The 23,312-nt window shown below is 36.9% G+C and overlaps 1 protein-coding gene and 1 non-coding gene across 2 annotated transcripts; both read left to right on the top strand.

Annotated features, from left to right (window-relative positions):
- Nucleotides 1–10,989: 10,989 nt before the first annotated feature.
- Nucleotides 10,990–18,529, top strand: LOC107787523 (thiosulfate/3-mercaptopyruvate sulfurtransferase 1, mitochondrial-like). The gene is made up of 12 exons (NM_001325437.1): nt 10,990–11,085; nt 12,260–12,448; nt 12,614–12,673; nt 12,862–12,924; nt 13,176–13,300; nt 13,381–13,543; nt 14,358–14,417; nt 15,125–15,183; nt 17,043–17,124; nt 17,916–17,979; nt 18,243–18,310; nt 18,428–18,529. The coding sequence occupies exons 1-12, from the start codon at nt 10,990–10,992 to the stop codon at nt 18,527–18,529; spliced, it is 1,131 nt and encodes a 376-aa protein (NP_001312366.1).
- Nucleotides 18,530–20,388: 1,859 nt separating this feature from the next.
- TRNAR-CCG (transfer RNA arginine (anticodon CCG)) lies at nt 20,389–20,461 on the top strand. The gene has a single exon. It is a non-coding gene; the product is annotated as a tRNA-Arg (tRNA).
- The last annotated feature ends 2,851 nt before the right edge of the window (nt 20,462–23,312 follow it).

Here is a 23,312-nt window from a genome sequence, read left to right as displayed (position 1 = left end):
AAAAACTATTTTAAACATAAGACTCTTTTTCATTTTCATTTTCATGACAAACTATTTTTCTATGTTTTTTTTTGAAAAAAAAAACAAACAGAACAACTTTTTTTTTCTTCTATTTTTCCTTTGCTTTTAATAAAACAGACTAATAAGACATTTTTTTCATTTTCTCAAAATTTCGGCAGAGTTTTGACAGTATTTGGGTATTGTTTTTTTCAAAAATAAACAATCAATTCCCTAACCGATATTTCTTTTTTTTTTTCAATTTCACAATATTCATAATATTCAAACACCGGTCAGTGAGACAAAATAAATGCACGGAAAACAAATAGGATGCATCAGGATGGTCTTTTCATATCAGGTTGCTAGTCCTAGACGGACCCAACCCCTGTGTTGAGTCCCCTAAGTCAAATGCAACGTGATGCAAATAAGCGTTCCTACTAGGGATCCGGCATGAAGTCATGTTATTCTATGTTCAAAAACCTGGGTCGGTGTTCTAGACAGTGTACCCGAGCGGACAACTCGAGTTGAGGAAGGAGCTCCTTTCCGGGAACCAAAAGGCCAGCTGGCTTAGAAACTTTTCGAGCCTCTTTTATTTAGGGTATGACACTAACAGAATAGGGAGTCTCAACCAGTGAGCACATCCCCGGAGGTAAGAAGAGAAAGGTTTCAGCACAATTTATATACAGTTCAGATAATATCAAAGCGGTAAAGGCAACATTTAGCACATTAGGTTCAAAACATGTAAAAATCAGATAAAGCCAAATATAACAATTTATCTAAGCTCGAATTTCTAACCCTGAACCAGTGGTTCTGGGTCTCATCCCCAGCAGAGTCGCCAGAGCTGTCACACCTCCTTTTTCCGCACCCGAGAGGGTGCAAGGGAGTTTTTTCCAATTAAAGGACAATCGAAACGGGATTGGTTTATTTATTTCAGAGTCGCCACTTGGGAGATTTAGGGTGTCCCAAGTCACCAATTTTAATCCCGAATCGAGGAAAAGAATGACTCTATATTACAGTCTGCGTACCAGAAATCCGGATAAGGAATTCTGTTAACCCGAGAGAAGGTGTTAGGCATTCCCGAGTTCCGTGGTTCTAGCACGGTCGCTCAACTGTTATATTCGGCTTGATTATCTGATTTTATACAAATATGAACTTATGTGCACATTTTAAGTTTTAACCGCTTTTATCATTTACTGTTATTTTTGTCAGGAATTGCAACATTGTGAAAATGTATCTCGAACCACGTTACAATCAATGTACCTGTGGTCGTCGACACACTTTGGCTCCGTTGAGATTTGGATTTGGGTCACATCAATGTGCACCCGAGTTTTAAGGAAATTAAATTATTAAAGGCGCGCCTAAAGCGACTAGCGTATTTATTTTGGGTAGGACCGTGGAATTTTACTAAACGGTCCATCCCGAAGTCTAAACAATTTTTAAAGTAAATATTTACTGAGGGCCCCGCAATTTGTATTTTATTTGGCGAGGCTCATCTCATTCTTATTTTTTAAAATGAATTTGCAACGTCATGGACACGCATCTCGAACCACGTCACAATCAATGTACCCGTGATTAGAAACACATTTCGACTCCGTTGAGAATTGGATTTGGGTCACATAAATGTGCACCCAAGTTTAAGAAGGTAAGATTTATTAAGGCGCGTCCTAAAGAGTCTAACGTATTGTTATTTTAGGAAGAGGCCGTGAAGGTTCATTAAACGGCCAAATCCAAAGTCTAGTCAATGGTTATGTATTTTATTGAGGGCCCCGGCGGTTTGTGATTTATTTGGCGAGGCTCGTCTCATTTTTATTTTAAAGGATAAACCTATAGTGACTATATTTTCTATTAAGTTCGTCTCTAAAATAAAAGAAAATCTCTTAATTATTTACATGCTGAAAACGTAACTTATTAGTTATTAGTTTACGGCTAATGCGATTGGAAAATTGCGATCGAGTTTGTACAAAGAAAAACTGCTTTCATTTTTATATTCTATTATTTACTAATGCTAGAACATGAGAGGGATACACAATAATATCAAAGCAGATTAACTATTCTTCAAATAATTTAAACTAGCATTATTAGATGAAGAAATCATACATATGCAGCCTCATTACTCATTAATTAATCGACTACATTTTTATACAAAGAGAGGAAAATTAATATTCAAACACAGATCCAAACAAAAGAATTCAACAGGAACAGGAGCCTGATTAATATTTCATTTTTCGCTTCAAGCCAAGAGTGTACAAATGTGTACCTGGAAACAGCAGTACAAGAACAAAAAAGTAGGAGTCAGCAACAGTAATAACGCAGCAACAGCAGGTTCCGCAACACCGCAAAACCAGTAACAACCAGTAGAATAACCCAGTAACAGATTGAAAACTCAGCAATGCAAAAGTACAATCGCAGTCAAAGCAGAAGAGAGAAAAGATACGAGATGCAGTAGTTTCTGACTTTTGAATAACACTCGAAGAAAAGCAAACAGAATTGTTCGAGTGAAAGTTCAAATTGTCTTTCTCTTTTACTATCACAAACTCTCTCAAGTATAAAAGTATGTCAACTCTCAAGTGTAAAAAAATATCTATCAACTCTCTACCCTTTTTCTCTCAATGTTCAAGTCCTAAAAACTCTCTAAAGTCCTCTCCCCTTTCAAGTCAAGAATGATTCTATATATAGCAAGGCAAGTCTTCCATTCCCAACCCAAAATTATTCCCTCAATGGCATGCTTTGGCCCACTATTAAATGTCTTCTTTATTTTAAATTTTGTCCCCCATGCCTACATTAAATAAGTACATCCACCCAATCTCATTATAATTTGTCTCTCATGCTTATATTAAATAAGTACAAGATTCCTCCCCATTATGTTTTGTCTTGTCCCCCATTATATTAAACAAGTACATCAAAAACCCCACCCCATTATATTTGTCCCACATGCTTAACATAAAGAATCAAAATAATGTTCAATTACCAAACTACCCCTCCGACCTTATTGCAATTACAAATCTACCCCCGAATGCAATGCAATTTACCAAATTACCCCTCTGCTCTAAACAATCAATTAATCATAACTCAACCAAAATATAGTCAAGATGACCAATTTCTCAACAATCTTCAACAACAATTTACATGAACATGATGAACAACACAAACTCCAAATTAATGGAAATAAATCAACCATATCGGGAACCAATCCTGGTTAATTTAGACCATTAATGGATGAACAAGGAGACAATAATACAAACAACAATATGCATGATTCAAATTAAATCAAGCAAATCACAAACAAACATAAACTCACATTAAATCACTGAATTTACACATGAACTTCAAACCAAGACGAACATGAATTAAATCTATCTTTAAGCAACAAACATGACGGATTCTAACGATTCAAACAACATTAATATTTTCTGGAAAATACATAACACATGAAACAAATTGAAGAAATAATTAATTAAATTTCAATTTGAATCTAACAAACATTAAACCAACAAATATTTACTTAAACAACAATACAAACACGAAATAACATGAAAAACAATTAATTAATCTTTCATTTGGAATCTGAAAAATTAATTTAACAAACAACACATGAACATGAACTAAAAATTAATTCAAACGATAAACAAAACAAACATTTGCCGATTTTAGATTCGAAAATATCAAAACAAAATACGGACAAAATAAAATTCAAAAAACTACTAACCGAACTGAAACGAAGAGTGTATGGACTGACTCGACGAACCTCGGCCAAAGTTCGACCACACGACGATGAACGAATTTAAGAAGCGAACCAAGCAGCGCCGAAGCAGTAGCAGCAGTTCGGCGCAGCGGAAGGGGACGATGAAGCAGGAGCAACTAGGAGATGAAGCAGACGACCAACGAACACGAGCAGACGACAACAGCAGCAACTCGGAGGAACTGGGAGATGGAGAACGCAGTGACAGCAGTAGCAGCTGCGCGAGCTTGAAGCGGAACTGAGGTTGCCGTAGACGACGCAGTAGCGATGGCGACGAGGTCTGTTTGGAGGTGAAGAAGCAGCAGCTGGGGGGAACTGGACGTCGAGCAGCAGCATTCATGGTGAACTGCTTGAAACCGCGAACGGGAAGGAGGAAGCAACAACGATGGTCGATGCAGTAGTTGTTGTTGTCGTGTCGCCGAGCTGGAGGGTGAAGGAGGCAACCATAGACGTTGGTGTTTGGAAGGCGAGGGCATCCATGGTCGTCGTTTTATGGTGGCGTTGACGACGGACAACGACGACGAGGGAGGGGACTGTTTGGTCGAAGGACTGGACGATGCCATGGGAGGCAGCCATGGTTATCTTGGGTTGAAGGTTTTGGAGAAGAAGAAGATGGAGGGAGGAGGCGGATGTTAGTGTTAGGGTTTTTTGTTTTGTTTTGTTTTTGTGTTTAGACCAAAAAATGAAGAATGGGGTTGGGTATTGGGTTAATGGGGCGGACCGGGTCGACCCGGTCTGAAGTGGACTGGGTCATGGAGAAGATTGGGCAATTTTTTGGGCCTTTGGCTTACAATTGAAGAAGTGGCCCAATCCGATTTTTTTTGTATTTTTGTTCTCTTTTCTTCTTTCATTTTCTAAAACTAAATTAGAAAAGTACTTAAATTATTATTAAGAACTAAATTAAGTTATAAAAGCGCAAATTAACTCCCAATAACAATTAACGCATAATTAAGTAATAATTAAGCACAAAATTGTTTATTTGGACATTAAATGCTAAAAATGCAAAAGATGCCTATTTTTGTAATTTTAATTTTTGTAAAACTAACTTAATTACTAACAATTGTAGAATTAAATCCTACATGCAAAATGCGACATATTTTTGTAATTTTTTATTAATTTAACAAATAAGAAAACACAGACAAATACAAATAATTATCCAAAAATAGCACAAAATCTCACAAAATTGCACACCGAGGAAAATCATTTTATTTTGCATTTTTTGGGAGTATTTCTCATATAGGGCAAAAATCACGTGCTTACAATAATTTCATTCAAATTGCAAAGATCTTTGTATGGTCTAAAGCAATCAGGACGAATGTGGTATAACCGTCTTAGTGAGTATTTATTCAACGAAGGTTATATAAATGATGTCATTTGCACATGTGTTTTTATAAAGAAAACAACATCAATTTTTTTTGTACTTGCCATATATGTTGATGACATAAACCTTATTGGAACCCCTATAGAACTCCAAAAGACAATTGATTATTTAAAGAAAGAATTCGAGATGAAAGATCTCGGAAAGACAAAATTATGCCTCGGTTTGCAAATTGAACATTTGGCAAACAGTATTTTTGTTAATCAATCTGCCTACATAGAAAATGTATTGAAACGATTTTACATGGATGAAGCACATCCATTAAGTACTCCGATAGTTGTTCGATCACTTGATGTGAATAAGGATATGTTTCGACCTCAAAAAAAGAATGACGAGCTACTTGGTCCCGAAGTACCATATTTTAGTGCAATTGGTGCACTAATGTATCTTGCTAATACAATAAGGCCTGACATATCTTTTTCAGTTAATGTCTTAGTAAGATATAGCTCTGATCCTACAAGGAGACATTGGAATAGAATTAAACACATATTGTGGTATTTAAAAGGGACTATCGATATGGGCTTATTTTATGATAATAATTGCAGTCCCAATCTTGTTGGTTATGCCGATGCTGGGTATTTATCCGACCCACACAAAGCTTGATCTCAAATAGGTTATGTGTTTACATGTGGAGGCATTGCCATATCTTGGTGATCGACTAAGCAATCAATTGTAGCTACTAAATGTAATCATTCTGAGATAATTGATATTCATGAAGCAAGTCGAGAATATGTGTGGTTGAGGTCTATAATACATCTTATTCGAGACAAATGTGGTTTGAAGTATGACAAACTACCCACAATTTTGTATGAAGACAATGCATCATGCATACCCCATGTGATGACCCAAAAGGTCATCACTTATTTTAAAAGTTAATTCTGCATTTCGAAACCTTAAAAATTTCTTTCAGCATCACCTTGATTTGCGTGCATAGTCCGGGCGCGTAGCCAGAAAGCCATTTTGTGAAAATCTGTGAAAAATGATGAATTTTGCCTTTAAAATGAATTTAAGTTGACTTCAGTCAACATTTTGGGTAAACAGACTCGGACCCATGATTTGACAGTCCCGGAAGGTCCGTAGGAAAATATGGGACTTGGGTGTATGCCCGGAATCGAATTCCGAGGTCCCAAGCCCGAGAAATAAATTTTTGAAAGAAATTATTTTGTTGAATTAATTATGAGTTTTTGAAAGTGAAAAGTGTTTGAAACCATTGGTATCGGGCCCGTATTTTGGTTCCAGAGCCTGGTATAGGTCTTATATCTGATTTGAGTCGAGCCTGTGAAAATTGGTAAGAAACGGATTTGAAATTACGTGAATCGGACCTTATTTGAGAAATTTGGCAAATTTGAAGTTCTTAAAAAATTTCATGATTTTAATGCTAAATTCATAGTTGTTGATATTATTTTAGTGATTTGAATGCACGAGCGAGTCCGTATGATGTTTTTAGGTTGGTGTGCATATTTGGTTTGGAGCCCCGAGGGCTCGGGTGAGTTTTGGATAGGTCACATGGTGGATTTTGGACTTGGAGAATTGCAGGTTTTCAGCTGTTTCAGTGCAGGCCTGCAGGCTTCGCATGGCTCGCAAATGCGAGTTTGCAAATGTGAAATGTAGCTCAGGCCAGCTTACCTCGCAAATGCGAGGGATTGATCGCAAATGCGATCCCCTAGTTTTTAGCCAGACATCGCAAATGCGACACATTGTTCGCAATTCCCACCTCACAAATGCGAACTTAGCAGTGGGTTCGCAATTGCGAACCCTGCTCACAATTGTGACATCTGCAACCTGCAATTTTATAACTTAACCGAAAATCTTTCATTTTTCACACTCTTTCAAAACCAAAACACTCTTGGGCGATTTTTCAAAGACAACTCTTCTTCCAAATCGATTGTAAGTCAATTTTAACTCGTTTTCTTCAATCATTAACATCTTTTCACATGATTTCAACTCAAAATCAATGATTTTCATGGAGGAAATTGGGTGTTTTGGGTAGAACCTAGGTTTTTCAAAAATTGGGGATTTGGACCTCGATTTGAAGTCCGATTTCAAAATAAATTATATATTTGGGTTCGTGGGGGAATGGGTAATCGGGTTTTGGTTCGAACCTCGGGTTTTGACCATGTGGGCCTGGGGGCAATTTTTGGCTTTTTGGGTAAAACTTTGGAAAATTTATTTTTTCTGCATTGGAATTGATTTATTTAGCGTTTATTGATGTAATTGAGTAACTTGTGGCTAGATACAAGCGAATTGGTGGTGGAATCAAGAGGTAAAGCGATAGTAGAGACTTGAATTGTGTTCATGACATCGAGGTAAGTGTTTGCTCTAACCTTAGCTTGAGGGATTAGGAGTCGAGTCCTATTTGCTATGTGGTATTTGTCGAGTACGACATATAGGCATTGTGATGAGTACTATACGTTGGTGTCAATTATGCATGTGAGTCTTATACTGTGTTTATTATGGCTTCGTTATATTATTCATGCCTTGATGATGATTTCTATTGTTGGGCAAAATTTGTGGAAGTATTGTGACATTTGAACATTGAGGAACATTGACTCAAGTTGTACAATAAAACGTGAAAGTATAAGTGGAAATTGAACCTTTTAGAGCATTGACTCAAGTTGTGAAGTGAGTTGAGAAGTAAAAGTGAAAAAGAGAAGAGAATCATTATATTATCTCCCTTGCCGGGAATTTGTTATTTTTGATGTTATCTCCCTAGCTGGGATGTTGATGCTTCTTTTGATGTTATTCCCTTACCGGGATTTGATTGTTGAACTATTGTTCCCTTGCCGGGATTCTTATTGTAATTTCATTTATTCCCTTGCCCTATTATTTGTGATTATTGTTTGGGTGAGGAAGAGTGTTAAACCACGAAGGGTGATGCCGTGTATGATTTGTGAGGAAAGAGTGTAAAGCACGAAGGGTGATGTCGTGCCGCCTGATGTACTATTCTGTGCCAATTATATTGATTATTTGGTAAGGACGAGAGTAAAAGCACGAAGTGTGATGTCGTGCACATTTTCATTACTTGATTGCTTTGGTGAGGACGAGAGTAAAAGCACGAAGGGTGGTGCCGTGCACTTATTGATTTCTGATTTTTTGTTGATATCTGAGATATGTTGCTTCTTTCAATTACCTGTTATCTTTCTATTCTAAATTGATAGTTCCCCCGCAGCATGTTACCCCTCCCATACTTGACTGTATATTACTGTTCTTCCTTTCCGCTGTATATAGTTAAATTGCACACGTTTACTTGGTAGTCTGCTCCTAGCCTCGTCACTACTTCGCTGAGGTTAGGCTAGGCACTTACCAGCACATGGGGTCGGTTGTGCTGATACTACACTCTGCATTGTGTGCAGATCCCGGAGCAGTAGCATTTGATCCGTAGATTGGGTGGCTGCCTTCAGTCCGGGCGGAGATCCAAGGTAGACCTACATGCGTCCGCAGCCCCTAGCATCTCCTTCAATCCCTTTATTCCTGTTTCATTTCCTTAGTTCAGAAAAAATGTATCTTTAATCTTTCAGACTTTGTATGTAGCATTCTTAGATCGTCTGTGAAACTGTGACACCAGTTCTGGGTGGTCGAGGTACAAACAGTTGTATTAGACACATATTCCAGATAGTTTACTGCATTTCTTCCGCTTATTGTAATTTTCGCTGTCTACACATTATTGCTTTTATAATTGTTAAAGAATATAAAACTGGTAAAAAGATAATTCGTTCAAACAGTCGGTTTGCTTAGCTCACATTAGTAAGCGCTATCACGACTCTCAAGGGTGAGAAATCCGGGTCGTGACACCCCAGTTAGGGAGGATTCATAAAAGGAGAAAGGACAAAGCACATTTCACCAAAGTTATTTTTCATACATGATCTTCAAAAGAATGATGATATCAATATGCAACAGATTCGTTCAACTGATAATATGACTGATTTTGTTTACCAAATCTCTACCGACGTCAACCTTCAAGAAGCTAGTGTACAAGATTGGGTTGCGATGGCTCAAGGATGTGAATTGATGCTCTCATCAGATGGAGTTAATACACGTTGTACTTTTTTCCTTTCAAGGTTTTGTCCCACTGGGTTTTTCTTGTAAGGTTTTTAACGAGGCAACCAAAAGGCGTATTTCTAATCATGTGTACTCTTTCCTTCTTTAGAATTTTTTTCCCGCTGAATTTTATTTTAGTTAAGGTTTTAACGAGGCACATTATCTGTTGAATAGACATTCAAGGGGGAGTGTTATAAGTAGAATTGTATTTAAGGCGAATGCCTATATTTTAGAGAGATTTTAGGGATTATTACTTAGTGGTTAAGTCACTCTTTCCCTATAAATAAAGGGGTTCTATTCCATTATAATTCATCTCAAAATCAATAAGAATTTTGTCTCTATTTTTCTCTGCTATATCATTTTCGTCTTTTATTGTTTGATTTCAAAAATAAATTTTTCCCCTTAAATTTTGTGTCAATAAAAAAACTGCTCAAATTGGTGTTGTCAAGTGTTATTCTATTTAAATAAAGTAAGTGGATGTTTGGACATAAGAATTGTAAAATTCCAAAATAAAAGTGAGATATTTTTAGGGGTGGGCATTCGGTATTTCGGTTTGGTATTTAAGAATTTCGGTTCGGTATTCGGTTTATCAATTATGTATACCAAATACTGTACCAAATTATTTCGGTGCGGTTCGGTATTTTTTATTTTGGTTCGGTACGGTTTCGGTTTAATAATCGCTTTATTAATTTGGTTCGATACTGTAGCACCAAATTGGAAACAATTAAACTTTGAGAAAGTATTTCAATGCTGACTTTTCAGATCATGAAACAAAGTAGACAGTTAATTAACAAAGTGTTCAAGCAGATAGAGGCATCCAGTAGTGTTTGTAATTTTAAGTATCCAAGAGTGCACGAGTGTGTTTTGTTTCAATGAAAACACCTTATTTAAAACAAAATAAAAACTAAGAACTAGTTTTTGCTGGTAATTGATAACTATTGGTGACAGAAGAACGTAACAATTTAAACAATTTTGCTTCTACAATTGAGATTCTGCATAAGCCCAGGTAAGGGAATAGCAGAAAACCTAAGTTAGTTGTTCCAAAATACAGAAATGCACCACACTACCGCCTCTCTTCACAAGTAAACTAGCAACCCAGTTGAGAGATTAATACAATCTAAAAATCACCATTCCTATTTATCCAAAAGAACTATCAGGATGTCAAACAAATGCAGAGTCACTAGTGAAAGAGATGGTGAAACTGAATCAGTCTGCTCCTGCATCATTTTAAAAAATTCGGTATTTCGGTATACCGAATTGTCAAGATCCTAATACCGAGGACCGTACCGAAATACTAAAATACCGAAAATTTAGTACCGAAATCGAAATACCGAATTAATTCGGTCCGGTTCGGAATTTGGTATTTCGGATTTTATGCCCACCCCTAGATATTTTTTCAAGTGAAAATGATATTTAAAAATTAGAGTTGTGTTTGGATATGAATATAATTTTGGATTTTGTGAGTGATCTGAGCGAAAATTTTGAAAAATAGTTTTTTTTGGAGTTCCTTAAATTTTTGAAATTTTTTAATATTAATATTTAAGTAAAAATTGAAAATTTTCGGGAAAAAGTAAAAAAAAGTGAAAAAAATCGTATGTGGGAAGTAGGAAAAAAAGAGGAGGGATGAATTGAGGTCAATTTGCGAATACGCCGTCTTAAAGTTCGTGGGAATCCTTTTAGAACGCTGGCGGTTAACACACGTGCTCGTGACTCGTCGATCATTCACTACTGAGTAGTGGGACTAGGGTTAGCTGCAGACATCTACTCGCATTCAATTCAACAACTAGGAAGAATACGAAGTTGTTTGGTTAAACTTTCATATATGTTGTGAATTCAAATGGCATCGGGGCTATTATCCAGGACTCTCTTTGCCCACCGCTTTCTCAAGTCTTCCACTTTCTACAAGCCTCAATTCTTTCTTTCTGCCTTCAACGTAAGTTTGCCCTAGTTGCTGTATGATTATAATTGCCTTTTCGATTTGCTTAATGGTTTTTGTTTCGTATGCCTGCATTTAGACGCCGGTCAGATTCTCTTTACTTGTCGCATGTCATATGTCTGTCTGAGCAACTTTTTGCAATTTAATAACCCAATTGCATCATATGTTATGGTTCCGATAGCTCAATTTAAGGAAAATAGCAACTGCACTTCTATTCGCCTTCCAAATTCGATATTACAATGAAACTGGAAAAAACACCACTCAATTGGTTCAACAATTACAATAGAAAAATATTATAACTGCAAAAAATTAATTGTAGTTCTCTCCTAACTTCAACTTAATCCAGCTCGGAAATTGCTCGAACAGTCTCAATCACCAAATTCACCAGCCATGGAAATACACATGTTATTCAGCTTAATGAGAATAGAAATGGAGGGGCAATATCCATAATAGAAGAATAGGAGGGAAGAAGGAGAAGAACGTGAGAGGGGAGTTCAGAGAGAGAAAGAAGAGGAAGAGAAAGAGAAAGAGAGAGAGCGCACGAGGAAAGAAGGAAAGTACCGGAATACACCTTTATCACACCGGACAATGGGTTTTATATATTGGAACAAGCAAATCTTGGCCATTGAGGGAAATTGATCGCAGCCCTCCAAAACTGTGTCGTCTCGTCCTCTTCTTTCTTCTAAAATAGCTGATTACTTTTTTGAGATGCAAAATAGCTGATTATAAGATCATAGTTTAGGCGAAATTCATATGTCTATCAGTCTATATATTTGTACTCTAACTGACTTCCAAATCTGTTGTCTTTTTCACGGCACATGAACACAGTTTTACATAATTCTCGATCAATTGTGATCTCCCTTTTTTATCTGAAAAAAGAATTACAATCTCATCAGTCAATCTGATTTTAATTGATGACTTTGCTTCCTTTCTCTGGTCTTTTACAATTTCAGAGTGTACTTTGTTAGTTAACCTTTTAATACGAGTATGAATAAGTTTTTGATCGAAGGGATTTATTTCCTTGAAGTCCATGACAAATTTGTGATTTCCCGTAAATCAAGGTAGCATTATCACCTGGCTTTGCCTGTAGATCGCCAATTTCCTGACCAGTATGTTTTTTATTTGCTTAATTTGTTAAAAGAAATGTTCCTCATTTGCTTAATCCTTGCAGAAGAAACCATTTTACTCCCAAGCTGCACCAACCTATTTCTCTTACAAGGTTGTGGGTTCTGTTACTTGTTGCGTGGCTTCATCAAGGGTAGGAACACGGTCAACATTCTCAACACTAGCTGTGTCCACCAATGAACCTGTTGTTTCAGTTGACTGGCTCCATGCAAACCTCAAAGAGCCTGATGTGAAGGTGTGTGATCGAACTCTTTATTTTTGTTCCTTCCCGTGGGAATTCAAAGTCATTTAGGACGGTGATGCTGGTCATTCTAGACATATAAGGGCAAACCATTTATCTTTTGGTTCTTTTCCAATGCTTAGATAACCTAGAGATTATTCTTGTTCTTTTTTCTTAAAGGTGTTGGATGCATCTTGGTACATGCCAGATGAGCAGAGAAACCCACTTCAAGAGTATCAGGTGCTGCCCCCTGACTAGTACTTACTTGAATGGAACTACTTTATCTTGATTCAAATGCCCGCATGCCTTTTGTTGAAAGTACTCATAGACGGAATATTCCGTCCTCTACTAGTCACCTGTGTGCTTTTTTTGTTCATCTGTGTGTGTGTGTGTTTGCGGTATTGATTTACTTACTTCTATTTGAACAGGTTGCACATATTCCAGGAGCACTCTTCTTTGATGTAGATGGCATATCTGATCGTACTTCAAATGTAAGATATTCTTCGTCCAAATTTTGTTTCTTCTTTACAAGAATATTTTGCTGCATAATGTAATCTTTTGCATTTTGGGACATCTTCTCTGGTGTCAGTATCTCTACTACTCTTCCGTCCCTATTTTCAATTCAAGTCATCTCTTCTATACCATAAGAGCTGTTTCACCGAACTATCCAACATGCATGTGAGATAGATCATGTCTTCTTTTTATTGTATACAAAGCTTCATTTCTCTTTTGATGTTATCAGTTTCCACATATGCTGCCATCCGAAGAAGCATTTGCAGCTGCTGTGTCTGCTCTTGGAATCGAGAACAAAGATGGGGTTATTGTCTATGATGGGAAGGGCATTTTCAGCGCAGCTCGTGTATGGTGGTGAGTTAACTGATTATTGCGAACAGCAGATAAGCTCCTTTTGTCCAAAATGACTCAAAAATTACAACATGTATAATCAGGATGTTTCGAGTTTTTGGACATGACAGAGTTTGGGTTCTAGATGGTGGCTTGCCAAGATGGCGTGCTTCTGGATATGATGTTGAATCCAGTGCATCTAGTGACGCAATTTTGAAAGCTAGCGCTGCCAGTGAAGCAATAGAGAAAGTATATCAAGGACAGACGGTAAGTAAAAGCTTATTTTCCGTGCTGCATTTTACTCATGTATGTTAGAACAGAAAATTGGTACAAAAAAGAATCTTTCTTTAACCCTATAGCATGGCATCTTTGAAGCAATAGGATACAATTTAGTGGTGCCAAGATCTCTCTGCAACCCGAGGACACGAGGACAGATCATGAGTTTTCTCCACACAAAAAAGTAGTTTCAGCCTTTAGAGGAGAACAAATAAAGCTGATAACTCGGAGGTAGTTATCCACTGTTTTAGTGGGATCACCTGATAAACTTTATGAAAGATATGTTACTGAATATAGATACGATTAGACAAAGGTCCCACCCAGGATAGAAGGCAGCCACTGAGTCTCTTTTAGTCCATAGGTCTAAATCTAACATCAGAGGTATGTTTATGGGTCACAGTGCCAAAAGAAGTTTCAAGGAACTAAAGGTTTAATTATGAGGCAAAGCACCAAAGGAAATAAACAATTTGATATTTTTGACAGTTTCCTCTTTCTTGAATGCTTTATTCTTTTCTGAAGAGTAAACGATTTGATGATTGAGAATTTCCTGTATCTTGACTGCTTTATTTTTTCATGAAGAGGTGGGGTGGGAGAGTGAGGGATTGAAGTGGCTTAGTCTTGGTCATGCAGCACTTGATGCCTTTTCAAATGCTTTTTTCAAGGAGGAAAAAGCATCCTTTTATTAATTTTTATTTCCACATACAGTCCAGCTTATTGGAATTTTACTTCTATTGTACATTACTTAATACCAACATAAGAACTTTTTTTTAATGAAGAATATTACCATAACAACTTTTGTTTGCAGGTTGCACCTATTACCTTTCGGACCAAGTTTCAGCCAAACCTCGTCTGGACCCTTGATCAGGTTGGTGTGGTTGGTTGTGCTTTCTGCCTACAGCTCTTGTTGGGAGCTGTGTATAGCCATACACTATTGAACTGGTGGTAATTGCATGGATATCAATATATAAGCTGTATTCTGTTCACTAGCATCCAGTCACATTTCTTCCCATCAATGTGCAATTTAAAACAGATAGATCATGCACAGAACTTACAAATCGTAATGTAGTGTGTTTCAAATTGCAAGCTAGCTGGTTCATCTTTATCTTCAATAGTTCTTTCGATGCACTTCCCATAAAACAACACGAGTATGTCTCAGTTCCAAACAAGTTGGGGTCCGCTATATAAATCTTCACTTCTCCATTTAAGTTCAACTTATGTCATCATCATATCAAATAAAAATGGAAGTGAAAAATAAGTTAAATATATATAAATAATAGTAATAATTATAATATAATAGAAGTTATCTAATAAGACTAAAATTGTAGATATCATCTATATGGATCTTCTTCTTCTATTGTATCCTATCTTTAACAACTGCATTAATTCCAAGTATTTGTGGGTCGTTGAATACGACTTCCTTCCTTGTGATTTTAGGTCTACTCCATCTCCTCTTAACACCTTCCGTGTAATGTCAGGTCATTTCGATACACTTTCCGTAGTAACTGCATATGTGGTTTTGTTGACCATAATTCTAACTCTTTTGATGTGGAGATGTAATGTTTATATTTACAGGTTAGGAAGAACATTGAAGAGACAACATATCAGCATATAGATGCTCGATCCAAAGCTAGGTACTTTACTTTGTCGGAGAACTAATCTCTTAATATCTAATGCATTAAATAGCTAAGTTTTTTTCAAATATGTTTGGATGAGATGAAACATGGGTCTTTCGTGTCATTTATGTTTTGGCTCTAAATCTTCCGTCATACTCCCTCCCAATTTGAGGAACACTTTCAATTTTTTTTAGGAGGAACACTATAATAAGAAGGTGTGGAGGTCAAGTATTAGGGTTGGAGGTTAGTAGGTAGTCGTGTGTTTTTCTGTTCCATACCGAGTTTTTTTAGGGCTAGTCTGATAGTGTCTTGCCTTAGATTGCTGGTATTACATGTTGTGTTCTTACTATCGTCTGCTTCTATTTCCTAGTATCTTGCTGTTGTTGCATCTATTTTTATGGCTCTCAGATTGCGGATATTATCTTTCTGGCCTTTGTTGTTGTTATTGCTTGTTTCTATTGTTTCTTTTCATCTTCTTGCGTCGGAGGTCTATCCGGAAACAACCTCCCTACCTCCCAAGGGTAGTGGAAAAGTCTGCGCGCTACCCTCCCCAGACCCCACCTGTGGGATTCCACTGGGTTCGTTGTTGTTGTTGTGTTAAAGGAGGAACACTATTAATTCTTGCTCTATTAACTTTATGAATAGAAGCCTAATTTACAACAGAACTTAAGACCTTAAGCTGATGCTTTCTTTCAACAGTTTGTTCATAATACAAGAAATAGTGATTCTGCACCTTGTCAAATAATGTTGAGTATAGAGGGTGTGATTACTATCTTTTGGCATGTCCAGTCATCTAAAAGTCCTTGGTGAGAGTGGGTTAAAAAGAGATTCATGGCATGTACATAGTCAAATAGTGTCAAGTAAATAGAACATGTGAGTAATACCTATTGGCATGTCTCGTCATCTATAGGCCCTTGAAGTAGTTAGTAAGGTTGAAAGAAGTACGTAACGTGTACGTGAGTCTATGTTACCTGTGTCCTCTCTTATAACATGAAACACAACATATTCTACTCACGTGACTGCCGACACTACCAATCTGAACTTTTGGGGAAGGCCTATAATGGATGTGCCATAGAGAAAGGCACAAGTGATATAGACACAATACAACAACAACAACAATGGAGAAAATGTTGTGATTATATCCTATGTTACACGGACTCTCCAAGTTACCCCATTTGAACGGTGTTAAACTCTGGTGCTGATATGGGATTCATCCTGGCACCAATGGAGAAAATAAAGACGAGAGACAGATTGGTGGAGAAGATAAAGAAGACAGAGTGCCGTACAAGAACAGTGGCCGTCTAGGATATGGGAGAAGAGACTGTCAAAATAGAGCGTACCAGCTAATTCATCTACTTTTTGAGCTCAAATGGTGTTAAGCCCGATGAGAAATAAATTTAAATTGGCTCTCTTCTTAATTAGTTTGCTTGTCTGGAGAAATAACTTTAGACCGTACTATATAAGAGAAAGGAAAGCTTAAAAAATGAATTTTTTTCCCTGCATACATTTTTGTGCTAAGTTGGATATGATGGATGTAAACTTCTTATGAAAGGATGAGATGCATACTTTCTGATTTTATTTCAAGATGCTGATATGTTTTATTAACATAGGTAACTTAAGTTTGTACGTGAACACTTGTGCTCTATTGTGAATGAACCATAGTGTTTGTTGGGTTTCTAAAATTTAATACATCTGCTGTTACAAGATGGATTCAAAATCCATTGTTATAGTCAAGTACTGTGAATTGTGGTTATTAAAACCGTTTAATGTCACCTGATAAAAGATAACTGTTTTAGTGTCTGAATTGAATTTTCTAAAATTCAGTTTACAAAAAATCGAATTGAATCTGAAGTTCTGATTTGTGCTTCCCCTTTCAGGTTTGATGGTGTTGCACCAGAGCCTCGAAAAGGAATAAGAAGTGGTCATGTACCTGGGAGCAAGTGCATTCCTTTTGCACAGGTGAAGGTCTATTAGTAAAAGAGAAGTGATTCTACTAAAAGCCATTGTCTGCAGTGGATGAATGGGAATAATAGGGCTTCGACTTTAACTGGTTAGATTATTTGTTAGAGGCATTTAAGGCCTTTTGAATTTACTAATTGTGGGAGTTGGCTTTAATCATTAGTAATCCAGCTTATCTAGGGCATGATATTGCAGTTACTCACATAGATACTGATGAAAGTTATCGCCCTTTACAATAATACCAGAGTGACCAAGTGTGTAAAATCTTTAAGGGTTTGATAGATGTTCGCTTCATGTCTTCCAATGTTATTGTGGATACATTGAGGTAAGAGAATCCTACCCTCTGCTCATGCCTTGGTAAATAATGCTTGAAAAATGAGCCATGCCTTTCTTCATCCCCCCTTAGGGTGCATCTATTGCATGTTGCACCTAGTGCCTAAGTGTGTACCGCCTTCTTACGTGGTGTTGTTTCTTTTTACCAGCAATGTAGAGTTTGTTAGGTAGTATGTAGAGTTCCACTATCTAGAAGCCCTAAATACAATCAAGGGTATTGAGGTATTCATTCTAGCACAAATTTCTGTTTCTCAATGTTGATCCCTACTGATTAATTTCTGGATTAAACTCTCTAATTATGTGAGTAGAGTTCTACTATCTGTTGAAACCCACAATACAAACAAGGGTAATAGTTCTGCCGCGAATTTCATATTTTCCTAGATTGATCCTTGCTGACTCACTCCTAGATTAAGCTCTGTAATCATCTATGCCTATTTTATTATGGTGATTGCATGCAGATGCTGGATGGCTCTCATACACTATTATCTACTGAAGAGCTCAAGAAAAAGTTTGATCAGGAAGGTAAGAACAGCTTCCCTTTGATTGATAGATTTCCGTAGGGAGAAAATGTTAATGCATTTGCATATGTACGAAATTGGATTTAATACAATCTCGAGTTTCAATGTAATGGTAAATCTGAAAAACCTTCCCCTTTTGAAATAAGGAGTTAATCATATTTCATTCAATCACGTAATTTAGTCATTTTGCATCTGGTATACTTGAAGCATGCTGTGAATTATCTTGACTTTTCAGTTGCTTATATAAGATAATCTATTCTTCTCTAGGTATCTCTTTGGACAAGCCTGTAATAACTTCTTGTGGTACTGGGGTGACGGCTTGCATACTTGCCTTGGTTAGTCGAGCTCTCCATTTCTCCCTTTAAGATGATCTCCTTGTAAAATCTGTGTGGTACCCCATTTTGATTTTTTGTTGGCACAAGGAGATCTTGAAAGTTTGTTCATCCTTGTAGGGGCTCCATCGACTTGGAAAGACTGATGTTCCCGTGTATGATGGTTCGTGGACGGAATGGGGGGCACATCCAGATGCACCAGTCTCCACATCTGAAGCATAGATGCAAGCATGCTATTAATGAGTGTATCTACATGTGACATTACAAGGTTTGCCTTGTCCGTTTCTTATTGGTGAATATGACAGCAGCAGTTGTATCTTCGAATAATGAAATATAGATCCCGGTCACTTTTTAGCTTTTTTGGAACCCTTCTCTCTTTCTGGGAGTTAATTGAGCACATAAATAGGTCAGCGGTCTCTCGTGGTGGTTGGGTGGGGTGGGGTGGGGATGCATTTTAATCCCGTTCTGTCATGACTTGTTTTTATTGCTTATATGCGACGATATCGTGGTAGATGTGGATGTTTGCAGTGTGAATGTACTAGGCAGGGGAGACCAAACATATTGTCGCAAAAAGAAAAGACAATAGTACTGCTTCTTGTATTAAAATTCTAAAGCTCACTAAAAATGTTGTTTAAAGGTAGTTATTGATCCCATCCAGAAGGTGGAAGGGGTATCATTTCCAAATTATTAAAGGTTAAGGGGGTTAATTTGAACTTATTCTAACTATTTGATGACGATTTCAATTTTTCTATTCTATAATGAGCAACAAGCATAGTGCAATTTATGCACCAGTTTGAAAGCCTTTAGCTTATTCGTTAACAAAGTTGACGAAGAATGGATTTGAGTAATTTTCACATTGCAACGAGTTGTCTTTCTTTCGAAAATTTTTGTATCCCACAACTCATTTGTAAGACTGATATGCAAAGTTAGTCTTCTACTCGAATTAAGGTATTAAGCACATTCAAGTTGATAAATAAAGAATGTTGAGATTTTGAAGCGAGGCGTTTGCATGATTGTGTGTTGGACTCAAAAAGTATTTGTCCTATAGTTGCTGCACGTGCAATGCGATAGTAACAAAAGTAGGTACGTTTATAAAAGTGCGAAATGGTATATTTCGATTCGATAACTATATTCCAGAGTGTTTTAATTGGGAAAATCCATGGGTTGCGACTAGTGAGCGTTGGTCATAACGTTTCATGCAGAGAGATGCTTTCTTTCAAAACCAATAGTTGCCACCGATTCGTTAACTGCTACCAACCCTTGGATACGTCTATATATATAATACTCCTCTGTGACGTCTAGTGTCATATGTACATAGCACTTGAGATTGTAGACTAACTACTACCGAATCAACCGTCACCCTCAACAAAAGAACATATACATACTAGCTAGGAGAGAAAACAGAATGGCCGCCGCTGATGGAAATGATCTATCCGAACCTGATCATATATTAAAGGATGACATTACTAATGTGGATGATTCAAAGGCCAATATTCACCAAGAAATAAGTGGAGAATCTGATCAGGTACAAAGCAATGAACCATCAGAAGTTCGGAATGAGGAGGACAAGAATACGCCATGTGATGATATGCGCCATGGAAAAGGAGATAAGTTTATGGCTGATGACGATCACGTGAAGGAGATGAATGAGAAGGAAGAAGTAGAAGAGCTTATATCAAAACTTGAAAGAGGGGGTCATATTCATGATGAATTACCTTCTATTGATACTACTACTACTACTTCCAGATCAGGAAAAGAAGCCAAGAATGGTGGAAGGCCGCCACTACTCAACTTTGGAGAGAAATGCGGCAAAAGGGGTCGCTCCACCTTATTATTGTTTTATCGTCTCTGGAGAACTCACCTTGTTAAGAATCTTACTCCTAGTAGTTAGAATTTTCTTTGCTTATTTTTGTAACCCCTTATGTAAAACTATATATCCTAAAACTACATAGTTATTCCCCACCCCTATAATTCCCGCTCCCGTGTGTTAAAAAGTACATTTGTGATAATTAATGAAATTAATGTCTAGTGTTTTGTTCTGTTTCCGAGTATTTATCTTAAAGAGCATGAGTATCATAAGTGATCGCGTGGCCTAATGGATAAGGCGCTCGCCTCCGGAGCGGGAGATTGTGGGTTCGAGTCCCATCGCGATCGCTGCCTCATACATTTTGTTTATCGCATTTTTAAGTGGACTCTGAACACAAGCTTAATCAATATTTATGCAGTAGAAGCAACTAAAAATGAATTCCTTATGCGCTTTTATTTGTATCATTTATCGCATTTTCGCAGCGCATATTATCATTAACATAGTGGTAATATTACAATCTCTTTTAAGTTATTGCGAATTAACTGCATTAAACTGATTGCTATCATTGCAAATTTCTTGTTTCTCATACCAGTGGGAAAAACAACGACTTTGTTTCTATTTAGAAACTTGGATATATCATAAAAACAAAGAAAACAAATTCAAGCCAAAAGGATCATATTTACTGGTGAGTCTTTAGCAAGCACTATTTACATAAGTTATAGGACCGTTATGTTTTACTGGCTAACCAAAAATGTAAATGTACATGCCAGTAAGTTGCACAAAGTGAAGCGCATTGTCCATGTTTTCTGTAGTAGTGGAAAACAAAAGGATGTCAATAATGGCATGTGCTAAAGTAATTAGTAGAAAAAAAAGGTAGTAGGTTGTATTTGCAATACCTATAGCACATAAGCTGGCGGGTTTGAAACACGTATGTACATAGCTCCAAAAGATGTCTATATGCGCAGATTGCAAAGAAAAGGGTAAATGTAAGAGCGAAAGAGAAATATTTAAGTATTGGAATCTCATACTAGAGAATGTTTTTACTGAAGTATACCAGTATTTTATATTGAAAAGCATATTGTGTAATAGGAGAAAATTCAGAACCTAATTGCGACATATAGATTTTTTAGAATGGCATTATAAGCAACTGCTTGTTAGGTATAAAGAATGTAGCAGCAATTACTCTATATTAACTGACGGGCTTAGCGAAGTCTTTTTCACGCATAATCAGTGGAATATTACTGGAACTTGCTGAAATATGGTGTGCTCTAAATTTATCCAGAAGAGGGCCTTCATTGAAAGAATCTTATAGGAAAAATAATACTTTACAGGCAGGTAAGCGAAATTTGGTAAGCTTATTTACTATTTTTTTGGACATATGAATTGGATCATATGTGTTGAGTGTACAACCAAGTACTATCATTAAAATATATACACAACTTATGAGAGCTCTAATAACAAAATGAAATACTAGAGATTCATAAAAAGTAATATTATTCCGACGAATTCTAATAGGAGAAAAAAGAGCTATGCCCCTTGCTGTTAGTGAGAAGACAATAAAAGGATTGAGCTAATTGGACAACCATTTTCTGACTCTAAAGACAACACAAAAGCCACATATCACAAAAAAAAAATAGAAGAATATGTCTGTCACGCCCCGAACCTGGGCCTGGACGTAACACGACACTCGGTGCCTGACTACATGTGACCGAGCGAACCAACTGACTGGCTGAATCAACATGTGATATCATAACATACTAAATGCGGAAGATAAACTAACACATGCTGATATACTGAAAGTCTGAATGATAAAAATCAAAGTGCGAAAATACTAATACAATTTTGAAACATATTTGTAGTCAACATAGCTTAATATGAAAAGTCTGCGACTCTGTCTAGCTGTTACTCTAGTCAATGAAGCCTCTAATGAAGTACTGAAAATACTAACTATCTCTAAATGCTGAAAGACTATAAAGTAATGATAATGCCCCGAAAGAACTGGGGATCACCAAATAGCTGGTACGAGAATTCTAGCGCTCTGAATCATCAACCAGTAAATTATTGCCTGCATTGTGAGATGCAGGCCCCCGGGCAAAAGGGACGTCAGTACATTTGAATTGCACTGGTATGTAAAGCAACTGAAAGAAAGAATTATAAATGCTGAAACTGAAACTAAGCTGATAACTGAGAATTGATAACTATTGAAACTGAAACTGAAATGATAACTAATAATTGAACTGAACAAAGGAAGTAAAGATATAAATACTCCCTCTTCTAAATGATGAACAACCTGTTTATCTGAATATTAAATTGCGGCCTCAGGACCAATATATATATATATGCACAACTGCGGCCTCGGGCCCAAGTATACGTATACATAACTGCGGCCTCAGGCCCAAAGATGCATAAAGCATTAACTGCGGCCTCAGGCCCAAAGATGCATAAAGCAGTAACTGCGGCCTTAGGCCCAAATACAGGTGTTCGACATTCAGGGATTTAAAATTAGGAATTGAGAATCATACTGCAATACATAATAGTGAAATACTAAATCATGCTGAGTTACATGATACTTGAATACTGGATCACACTGAGTTACATAATACTGGAATATTGAGTCATACTGAGTTACATAATACTGGAATATTGAATAGGACTAGAATGAGACATGTATTCTTGAACTGATTATGAACACTGGAACTTCAACTGTTTATGACATACTGAGTAAGCTATACTGAGACTTAGGGACATCAAACCCAAGTCTATATTGAATGCGAACTAAGCTCACAACGTTCAGAATGAAAGTCATGAACGAGTTATGAAGCTAGAGAATAGAAGTTCTACAACTATTCAAGGAACTAGGCTTAACTATATTTCTGAGGCAATTAATACGTCATAAAAGAAACGAAGTGTAGGGAGAATCATTAACATTCCCAAACATAGAGAGTTATCCTCGCATACCTTAACTTCTTGCTCTTGAGCATAATACAACATTCGCCAACCCTTTTAACTTTAATCTATATCAATACAAGTCAAAAGGATTCCAAATTAGCAACAATAGTCATGTTTTGGTCACTTAGGCATTTTATCAAACACTCGGTGGCATAAAGCTTCATAGCCCTTATTAATGGTGTCTCTACACCCAATAACCCATTATCTTGCTCCTAGATAAATTCTAAAGTCTCAAATGGTTATAATCAA

This window comes from Nicotiana tabacum, chromosome 18, assembly GCF_000715075.1.
Source record: "Nicotiana tabacum cultivar K326 chromosome 18, ASM71507v2, whole genome shotgun sequence".
NCBI lineage: Eukaryota > Viridiplantae > Streptophyta > Magnoliopsida > Solanales > Solanaceae > Nicotiana > Nicotiana tabacum.
This window is presented reverse-complemented; position numbering and strand designations above follow the sequence as displayed.